Consider the following 11,098-nt stretch of genomic DNA (forward strand, 5'->3'; position numbering starts at 1 on the left):
TCTAACAGTTTATTTGATTCAGCTTTTTTCTAGCTCATGATAATTTTTCTGCAGCCATCTACATATGACCTGTAGCTTTTTTCTCTTTTATACATGCTTTAAAAATGAGGCATGTCAATTCTGGCTTGTCATCTGCTGTCACCAGGGCTTCTACTGCAACCCCTGTAGCTCCTCTCTTGCCTGAGGAAGCCTTGCCCTCAAGTGCACAAGCTGTACAAGGGGCTAACCCAGCAGGGGATGGCTTTTTTAGATGTGCTCAAAACACCACAACTTATCTCCAGTTTGTTTGTCCCCTATGAGGGATGCAGCAGTGGATGGGTGCTATGATGTACAGTGTTGCCAGGAGCCACTCACCAGCTCACAGCAGCGCTGGCACTGCCTATGTGTTCCAGATGCCACCTGCGATCTAACTACTGCACAATTGGCCTGGTTTTGCCGGGATTGGATGAAGCAATTAGATGTCAGCATACGTGCGTGTTTTGCAAATGCATGGCCATCTGCTCAGGTGCAGCAGTAGCTGGTTTGGTGTCTGCTGGTGATTCTGAGTAAGCTGCCATTAACAGGTGAATAAAGCAGGTTGAGCTTCTTTACTGAAATGGCAATTGACAAGCCCCCCAAATGCTGGCATTTTATTTTTTTCTGCAAAGTAAGCCTAGAAACTGTAAATACAGCCCGCACAGCCTCCATCCAGAGTGAACTGGTTTTCCTGTAGCAGGCTGAAAAGGGCCCTCTTCCTCACATGATTCAGGAAAGAAAGACTGATTATTTTGTCTTCAGTCATAATGTATAGAGACAGGTCACACAGCAGCTTTTTGGCTTGCAACCTCACTTAGAGCATGCTTCTGCACAGCAATAAATATTAAATTGAAGTATATGAAAGCTTATATTGCACAGTGCATGATTTTCTTTAAAATCAGCCCTGGACTCAAGCCTGCCCTGGAGCAGTGAAAAGCCCAGATGAGGAACATCTTGTGTGTGTCAGCCACACAGCCATCAACTCATGTTCCACCCAAAACACTGCTGAGATTGCTTACCTGCCCATTTCTATACAAAAAAAACTGCAGCACCCTTTTTTTCTTGTGCAACAGTTGGCACTTTCAGGGCCCCTGGGCTGGGCATGCCTTGCCTCAAGAAGCTGATACCTGATCTTTTATGGAGTTCCCTGTGGCTTCTGAACAGTGGAAGACAGTAGTCCAGGTAAAAATATAACCAAAACTGTGCATAAAAATGCCACTGTGTAATTTGAAACCAAGAAGCAATTTTTAAGCTGATGTAAGCTGATTCAGGTGAATTAGTTGCTGTAGAACAGTCATTTTGCAATAGCAGCATCTCAGAGTTAAAACATAACATTACAGAGCAATGATGAATAAACCAACATCTTTGAAGTGTTAAGATGTTAATATGAAAAGTGCTGCTCTTTAGCACTCCGCTTTAATGTATTTAATATGTTGGTTTGATTTGCTAACTATAGAATGTCACTGAGTAGCTGCATCCGTTGCACTCTGAAATTAATAGGAGAGACTCTCCTGTGGTTGAAGAAGACTGGATGTAATCGGGAGTGAGCCACCAGCTTTGCCCTCCTTGAAGCCTCTGGGAATATCTCAAAGCATGGGATGGAGGGCAGTGCCTGCTCCCTCCTCACACCTCTGGGAAGATACCTGCCTTGATGGCTGCTGCAGCCTGCACAAGGTAAGGGCTTTGCACCCCACTGGCTTGGCAGGGTGGGAGCTGGGGGTCTCCATCTGCTGGCCCAGGGCTTGCTGAGAGATCTGTGTGTTGTCCAGACCCAAGTGTTTCATGAGAAATCACTGACCACAACCCAAAGTTCAGCAGATGCTCCCAGCACAGAGCTGCAGTGTCCACCCATCCTCCCCGAGCAATTTCCAAACAGGTCTCTGCAAAGGGGAAGTGTTTATTTGCTTCTCTCCTTGACTCAGCATGTTTTGCAGTACCGTCCTCCCACAAAAACTGCCTCTGTGTCCTGCTCAGGCAAACAAATCGTTCCTCTGCCTTGACTCATTAATTATTGAATCATATGCAAACTACGTTAGACGGCAATGCTGTGCTGTGCTCCAGGAACCTCAGTGTTGTTCTCACCAAGGCATGTCCAAGGAGTGCTGATGGAGAGCCAGCGCCCTTCCCTGGGGATGGTAAGGTGTCTTTGTGCCTGGGAACAGGCTCTTGGACGGCAGCTTCTCAGAAAGAATCTGCTGTTCCTCTAGCAGGACCATTTTGAATGAACTCTTGAATTGTTTTACCCTGACTGTTTTCTTTAAAATTGATTCATCAGTCTTTTTCCAACAACTAGCCAAGTAAATGTATCTGTCAATACAGCAATTTTATATTATTTGTATTTAAAGTGCTAATGTTAGGGCAGTGTTTGCTAGAACTAAAATCTCACTAAAAGAATGAGTTTCCCTTCAAGAGTCTAAGCAGGCAGAGTTAGGCTATGTGCTGCTTGTGAGCTTATCTGACCAGAGTGAGCCTGCACGGCTATATCCTTTTTTGTCTCCTCTGGTACATGGTGTAAGTGTAGATAATTGGTGCATGTAACTTTATAAAATCTTATATATGCTGTACTTTATTCTGTCTCGTGGTCTACCTTTAAAATAAAATATAGTGCTTTGAGAGCAGAGACCTGTTAACAAATTATAGACATCATAATAACTTTGAAAATATTTAAAACAATTACATGCTTTGTGGAGACTGTCTTTGGTAGATTTTGTGGCAGTCATGTTGCTGCTCTGTCAGAGCTTAGACTTAGCTTGATTTCAGTTTTAATCTATACCCCATTTTTCTAACATTTTCTTTTCCACTGCTTTCTAATTGTTTTGCTAATATTTTCACCAAAGGCTGACGCTAAAAGCTTGCTTTATTTTCCAGTTCCCCTGCAGGTGGGTGCCAGTGTCTTTGCCTTAGGAGGCAGAGGAGGGAGCACTTGAGATCTTTTTCTGTTTCTTTCCCTGTAGCATGAAAGTATTTTTTTAACCAACCTTTAGAAAGAAAGCAAAACTTGTCCTCAGGCAAACTCACACTTGGTGCAGCTTCCTAGAAAGCTTTGCTCCTTAAAGAATACTGATTGCGCTACTCACTTCCAAGCTGACAGGAGGAGCTCTTTGCCTGAAGCCCAGAAGAACACAAAATAGTAACACAGGAGGGGTAGCCGTGGTGCTGGCAGCCCTGCCGGCAGCTTTCCCACCTGCAAACAGCCTCGCATTTGCCATCCTGGCGCTCAGCATTGTCCCTGCAGGGAACAGTTTCTCCTCCTCTGGCTGCTCTGTGGGTTGGCTTGGGGCACTCCACCGTACAAAGGCTGAGGGCTTAGCAGAAGGGGATGAGCTGTGTGATTCAAGAAATCATGGTGCTCTCATTGCATGGGAAGCTAATAACATAAGTGACTTAAAGATTGTGAATTTGTCTTCAAAGACATTTTATCCTGAGCTTGGCTGTGCTGTCCCCTTGAGTACAGTTGCTTTCAAATCAACAAGGATTCAGGCATAACTGAACCTTCCCTTCCTGAAAGGCATTTTGTAGAAAACAGAAGAAACTTGTAAAACCTCAGGAGCAGAAATATCCTGTGTCTGCAGGAATGGCTTGGAAGCAGTCTGGTGTGATGAACAGGGTACGCACTTCATCCTTAGTGCTTTCTGTGCAGTTCTGGTTCCTGTGCAATTGCTGGTACTGTATACCAGCAAGGCAGCACAAAGTGTGTGATGAACACTTTGATAATTTGCTAAACACATTATCTCCTGACTTCCTAATGAATTACAGGTAATGCTGTTCAGAGTGCGGCTGTTTTGCTGCTTATGAGTTCATCCTTTATCAGTCTTGAAAGTGGACTTCTGCTTTAGTGATGTTAGTGACAGTGATAAGAGAAGACCACAGGACCAGAATTGAATCATCTGAGAGGCAGATGACTTCCAGCAAAGGCTGTGACAGGACTCATTTGCTTATAGTCACAAAGTGACTTTATGACTCAGAGCAGAAACCAGGAGGTCTGGTCCATACTTTGTGGCAAGTGGTGAGAGGCAAGTTTCACTTTCCCAGCTTCTGCTACTGCTGAGAATTTGGCCAAGTGGTAGTTAGTATGTTGTGGCAGATGCCTTTATGTGATGCTTTTACTTCAAACTTCCCACGCAGGGTTTTGTTTGGGCAAGTTTTCATCTTGCTTTGTAACTCTGGTCAGTTGCTGAAAATAGAAATCTTGTGTGCAGAACAGATATTCATCAAGTTCAAGTATCTACTTAGCATATGAGTTGCAAGGAAAAAGCATACTATCTTCACCTATTACAGCAACAATATAAAAATAACTATGCAATGACCTTTTACTAATTTCTGGTGGTTGTTTTATTTTTTCCTTTTTGACTTTCCAGGCTATGAATGAGACAAGTGACTGTTTGATGATAAACAGAGTCCTAGAAAAGTATTATCTTTCTACCATGTACAGCCTTGAGTTCATTTTAGGCTTCACTGGAAACATCGTTGTTGTGTTCGGCTATATCTTCTGCCTGAAAAACTGGAAAAGTGGCAACATCTACCTTTTCAATTTATCATTATCAGATTTATTATTTCTGTGTACTCTTCCGATTCTTGTGAACAGCTACTCCAGAGATCAGTGGATAAAGGACAGCGTCTTGTGCCACAGCAACAGATTCCTGTTGCATGCAAACCTGTACAGCAGCATCCTTTTCCTCACTCTCATCAGTATTGACCGATACATGCTGATAAAATACCCTTTCAGAGAACATTTTCTACAGAAGAGGAAAATGGCCCTTATTGTGTCTGCTGCCATATGGATCGGGGTGATACTGGAACTGCTGCCGCTGATGTATTTCCTGGAAGCTACAACGTCTGCCAATAATTACAAGTGTCTTGATTATGCAAGCTCTGGAGATCCTGTGAAAAACCTCATCTATAGCATGTTTCTGACTGTCTTTGGATTCCTTATCCCTCTCTTAATCATGTGCTGCTTCTACGTGAAGATGGTTCTTTTTCTTAAAAACAGGAGCGAGCAACTCAGTTCCCTCCTGACACTCGAAAAACCTCTCACTTTAGTCATCCTCACAGTGGTTATCTTCTCATTGCTCTTTACTCCCTATCATGTAATGCGCAATGTCCGACTTGCTTCCCGAATACCAGCCTTGAATGTCTCTGTGTGCACGCAGGGCGTCATCAATGCTGTTTATGTCATCACAAGACCTATTGCATTTTTAAATAGTGCCATTAATCCTGTTTTCTATTTCTTAATGGGGGATCACTTCAGAGAGATGTTGATGGCAAAAATAAGGCAGCTCTTGAGCAGATTGACAGCCACTGGCAAATGAATTAGTAAGGAGACCTCTTGTAGTGGGAGACAGAAGAGAGGAAATTCTCTTAGGGACAGAATTCACCAATGTACAGTGCCTTTTCTTTCTTTTTTTTTTTGGATAACTTTATGCTATAGAACATTTGTGAGCTGATTTGTGTTTCTCTGAATGCACTTGTTAACTTATTGTACAAGGGACCTCCTTCTGCTAATCTGACTCTAGCAAATGACAAGTGATACTTCCATCAGTACAGCAGGAAACCATGCTTTCATAGCAGGATACCTTGTGGCCTATTTATACTGTAAATAATAGGTCATCATGGTTGCTCTTAGAGAGAAAATATGTTTGCAAACTCTGCACCTCCCGGGAGGTTTACTTTTCAGAATAAATAACTGGGACAATTTACATTCCCAGCTGATTTGGTGAGGGTTGGCATCTTGGATGTGGCCAAAACCGAGGGCATGCAAAGGGCTGGGTGCAATACTCTGTCGGTATTGCAGAAGGGAGTCGGTGACTAGGTTGCTATTTTTGTTTGTAACAAGTGCAAGGAGTGCAGAAAGCTGTAATGTTCAGCTGCTGGTCGTACAACCATTTCATGGAAGCTCTGAGACAGCACAGAAGTGTGTGTAGACAGGTTCTTTCACACTTTGATATTAAAGCTAGATTCAGCTTACAGACGTGAAAATAAGAAAATCTATCAGTTTAGTTCTTAATTGAGATGTGCCTTCATATATCACTGGGACAACAGTAATTTTGGCAGTTACTTTTCAAAGTATAAACTTATACAACTTTGGTGTAATTATCTACAAGTGTGAGCAGAATGTATAGCTTGCAGCAGAATTTGGACCTCACAGTTCTAGCTTTATTAATGGTTCCAATAATGAAATGAGGCTAATAAAGAGCCAGCTCTCTGTCTAACATCCCTGCACAACTAACTGACTGACCTGACTTCGACTATGAAGCGTGCAGAGATGGATGAAGTAATCAGCTTGTACAAGCTTGGGCTGGGGAAGGACCTGCTGAGAGTGGAGACTGGGCTGGCAGAGTGTGGGCAGCAGTGCAGGCAGAGCAGGGTTAGCCCCCTCCTCCCTGTGCCTTTCAGCAGGCACTAGAGGAGCCCCTGGTGAAGCACAAGGTGAGCCCTGCTAGGGGCTCCCTGCTCTGTTGGGCATGGAGAAAGGGTGGCCCATCATGTCTCATCAAAGACAACTTTAGTTCTGTTTTCTGATATGTTGTTAGCCTGCAACATGCTTAACTGTGTCAGTGATACCTACCTGCCTGACCAAAACCTGTGCATCTTGTCTAAAAAAAAAAAAAGAAAAAGAAAAAGCCTCCTTTGTGTTGAGTGGTTTGTTTTATCTGCTGTTCTCTTTAATGTCCATTGGATTGAAGCCTTTATTCTGTTAACAGTAAGACCCTAAAAGTCTGATCAAAAGTACTTACTTGGCTCTAGTTGAGGGGTAAAGTAGCTGCTTCCCTCTGCAAATATTTAGCAGCAATACCTATGTCAGTCTTGATAGTCATAGTTCCGTGATGGGTGCTGATTGCTATCCCAGGCACCCATGGGGGGTCCATGGGGATTCCCCTGAGCTCAGGGTAATGCTGCTGCTGATCCTGGTAATACAGCAGGAAAGATTTTACTGATGCATCACAAGAGTGTTTCCAGCACAATTACCTGAGAAGTTTGTCATGGGAGCGTTGGTCCCATCCCCAGCAGTGCTGCTGGCTAAAGCCACCACTTAATGTCTGCTGGCAGCAGTTCCTGTGCTGGAACAGCAAGGATGAGGGGCTGGAAACAGCAGCCACCCTGCATCAGTGGGGAGAGGACATCGGGGAGTGCCAACCAGAGTTTTGACCAGAAAGAAAAGTGTGTAAATCCTGATGTTCTCCCCTCTGTTTGCTTTGTAACAAATCTTTACACATAAATCACTAAATTACTGTCAATGGTGGAAAAAAGATCTATCATGTGTGTTATGGCAGCGTGGTGTGGGTCAGATAAGGCTGCAAATGGCATTATAAACACCTCCTGGTTTTGTAAGGACCTTTGTATATAACACTAAGAGGCAATTATTCAGCTGGGTGTGACATTGCATATGTTCATCCCAATACAGAGGAAGCTAAGAGCAGAATTTCCAAAAAGCAAGTTGAATATTCCCTTTTTAAAGTTGGTGTCTAATGCACTAAAGAGGAATTTTGCTCCAGGGAAAGTACCATACAACAATAAATATTAAGCTGAAACACCTTCAGTAGACTCCACCTTTTGCAGTGGACAGAACAGCACTTTTCAAAGAAATGTTTAGTTTCTAAAACTAAAGCTATCTGGGGCTTTCCTGTACCAGATCAGTGGCTTCTTTTTCTTGTGAATGGGTTTATATGGTGTATGAGAGGAGTTTTTGTTTTTGTTAAATATGTTCACAGTCCCATAGAAGTGGAAAGGCCATGTACTCTCCACCTGGACATACTGTTTGTATTGATTTTTTTTTGCCACGTTAGAGATTTGTGGTTTTCAGCTCCTGCATCTATTTGCTTTGACTGTTGCCAGCCACCTTGGGCTTGAGAGAGAATGTAAAAAGAGAAATTTTACATTTTTAACACAAATGTACTTTGTGTTTAGCCTGATTTGTTATGTGTTTCATGTAGGAATCTGCCAAATGAAATGTAATGTGCATGGTTCCATGACACATCTGATTGCACTTTCTGATCACCTAGCAGAGTTAATAGTCAGATTGGGGTAATAAAGTGGTGAATATTGTTAAAGCTGCAATACCTCATTTGGTTCAATTTGCAGTCCACACAGTGTTGATGGGTTTATGTAGGTGACTCCTTGGCAAGAAGCTCACCATGGTTTCCGGTACCCCAGGCCCATCAAAGACAATGACCGTTGCAGGTGGTTTGCCCCATGCATTTTTTTCTCAGTGGCTGTGATTTGCTTCTGGCGCTTGCCATTATCTTCATAAGGTATGGAAATGGTTTTCTTTATCTTTTGATGTCTCAGGGCAGTTTCCTGGTACTAACCATCACTTTTTTCCTTCACATGACAGTGAGATGGCAGCACCCCAAAGTTGTGCAAGCAGCAGCTCAGCCTCCACATCTTGGCTGTGAATAAGGAAGTGGGAAGAAGGGGCTGCCAGCTTCTTGTTCAGACCCATGCCGAAGGCAGGGCAGGAAGAAGGCAGAAGACAAATAAATCTTCACCTGCTGGCCATTTCCAGAAAATAGGTTGTGCAATACTCTGCTCATGTGCTGGCAGCACAGCCGTGTGTGTGGAAGGGCAGATGAAGACAGGCAGCTTCCCTGGGAGCACCTGCATTGACAATTTGAAAGAATTTACCTAATCAGTTCTAATAGTAAGCCAGAGTCTACTTTTAATGACATTAGAAAACACATTTCTGCCTCCTCAGAGAGTATGTGGGATGGCAAGGATTGTTGGGGGAGCACAGCTGACCTTGCTTGATGCTGGCTCCAGCTTATTCCAGCCTGTGTGTGGACTCTGAGGCAGGAATGGCCACCACAGCTGAGCAGCTGAGGGACAAGGACATGATGCTGTCGCAATGTTACCAAAGCAAGGTCTGGTTTTCCCATCAGCCCACATCATCAGCAATTCTATTACTGCCACGGAAGTAATGCTGGGCTCTTCGTATTAATCAGGAAGAAACTCATGGTTTTGCTTTTCATTTTTTTAGCACAGAAAACAGTCATGCAGAAGCTCAGGTTGCTTTGATACATGGAAAGTCTGGGTTAAGATGTTCTCCTCAAGGCAGGGTTTGCTGAAAGAGGAGGCACTGCTGAATCAACAACATCCTGGATCACTGCCCTGGTCCTGTTGGGGTCTGTCTGGGGTCCAGCTCTGCTGTCCTGCCCAGTCTGGGACAAGGCCACTCCAAGCCTTGTGGTAAGGCTGGAGTCATGGGCATGCAGGATGCCACTGTCCTGCCCCCACCAGACACTTCTGTACAGCATGTGACATTCCATGTCCCATTGATCAGTGGCCAGGAGGTGATTTTTCTTCATAAACAATGTGTAGTGATAGTTCTGATGGATTAATATGTTCAATTATTTGTTTTGCAGTGTCCATTGAGGTAAGCAGGGTCATTTGCTCCTTAAGTGCATTGAGTCACTAAGGATACCTCCCTGTGTACACACCAGTGTCACATTTACCAACATGGCTATTCTCCGTTGGCTTGGTACCAAGCAAGTAATTATATCACATCACCTACCTGGTCTTGTGCAAAATATCTGATATTGTCCCTTATTACATCCTTGTCTCTAAACTGGATAGGAATGGATTTGACAGATGGACCACGGGATGGATAAGTAATTGGCTGGATGGTTGCGCTTAAAGAGTTGCAGTCAACAGCTTATTCCAAATGGAGACCAGCAATGAGTGGCATTTCTCAGGGGCCAGTATTGGGACTGGTGCTGTTTAACATTTTTGCTAGGGACATGGACAGTGGGATGGAGTGCACCCTCAGCAAGTTTGTTGACAACACCAAGCTGTGTGGTGCGGTCGACATGCTGGATGGAAGGGATGGGATCCAGAGGGACCTGACAGGCTTGAGAGGTGGCCAGTGCCAACCTCATGAAGTTCAACAAGGCCAAGTGCAAGGTCCTGCAGCTGGGCTGGGGCAATCCCAAGCACAACTACAGGCTGGGCAGAGACTGGATTAGGAGCAGCCTTGAAGAGAAGGACTTGGGGGTGTTGATTTACAAGAAGTTCAACATGAGCCAGCTTCAGTGTGCGCTCAAAGCCCAGAAAGCCAGCTGTAGTGTGGGCTGCACCAAATAAAGTGACCAGCAGGTAGGAGGAGGTGATCTTGCCCCTCTACTCTGCTCTCATGAGACCCCCACCTGCAGTGCAGCATTCAGCTCTGGGTCCCCAGCCTAAGGACGTGGACCTGTTGGAGTGAGTCCAGAGGAGGCCACAAAGATAATCTAGAGGACTGGAGCACCTCTCCTATGGAGACAGGCTTAGAGAGCTGGGGTTGTTCAGCCTGGAGAAGAGAAGGCTCCAGGGAGGCCTTAGAGCAGTACTTAAAGGGGTCAAAAAGACTCCCAAAAGGGGACTTTTTACAAAGGCCTTTAGTGGCAGGACAAAGGGGAATGGCTTCAAACTGATAGAGGGGAGGTTCAGATTAGCTATTAAGTTCTTTCCTGTGAGGGCGGTCAGGCACTGTAATACATTGCTCAGAGAAGCTGTGTCTGCCCCATCCATGGAGTTATTTAAGGCCAGACTGGATGGGGCTTTGAGCAACCTGGTCTAGTGGAAGATGTCCTAGCCCATGGCAAGGGATTGGAACTGGATGATCTTTAAATTCCCTTCCAACCCAAACCATTCTATGATTCCATCTTTATATGCTGTTTCTGTTAATACATACTACATATTCACTATATAAAGGTGCATAGTTACAAACTAATGTCTGTGCATCTGCGAATGCTAATTCAAATGCATGCAAGTACTACTTAATAGAATTCCCATACATTATAGCAACTGTTTTTTTTTATAATAGTGATGCTATTATTTTTCTAGTATTTATGCTGATAATATCATGGCACATAACATTTTATAAGACAGAGGATAGCTAATTAGAAAATTGATTATTAATTAATTTAGCTGAAAATCTGAAGGACTGCAATAGCTCTAACCTAAGCAGGAGCAGGCTGGCAGCCATTAAGATCTCTTTTGTTTCTATGCAATTAAACAGCAAGAATACTAAAAAAAAATCACATCAGCAGCAGCAAGTGTGAACAGGGGAGCAGGGGTGAGCACTGCTGCTCCAGCAGGGAGTCCGAGG

At 44.0% G+C, this 11,098-nt stretch overlaps 1 protein-coding gene across 1 annotated transcript; it reads left to right on the forward strand.

Annotated features, from left to right (window-relative positions):
• The first annotated feature begins 2,092 nt into the window (after positions 1–2,092).
• On the forward strand, positions 2,093–6,594 carry SUCNR1 (succinate receptor 1). Its single transcript, XM_005141180.3, has 2 exons — positions 2,093–2,150; positions 4,374–6,594. Exons 1-2 carry the CDS (start codon positions 2,121–2,123, stop codon positions 5,322–5,324), a joined length of 981 nt encoding a protein of 326 aa, XP_005141237.2. The 5' UTR covers positions 2,093–2,120; the 3' UTR covers positions 5,325–6,594.
• The last annotated feature ends 4,504 nt before the right edge of the window (positions 6,595–11,098 follow it).

This window comes from Melopsittacus undulatus, chromosome 6 (assembly GCF_012275295.1).
Source record: "Melopsittacus undulatus isolate bMelUnd1 chromosome 6, bMelUnd1.mat.Z, whole genome shotgun sequence".
NCBI lineage: Eukaryota > Metazoa > Chordata > Aves > Psittaciformes > Psittaculidae > Melopsittacus > Melopsittacus undulatus.

What these genes read in the sequence shown, in the direction of transcription:
- SUCNR1 (XM_005141180.3), top strand. Translation starts at nt 2,121, where the DNA reads ATGGAGAGCCAGCGCCCTTCCCTGGGGATG. An exon ending in AGCGCCCTTCCCTGGGGATG is followed by an intron (nt 2,151 to 4,373) that starts GTAAGGTGTCTT and finishes TTGACTTTCCAG; the next exon opens with GCTATGAATGAGACAAGTGA.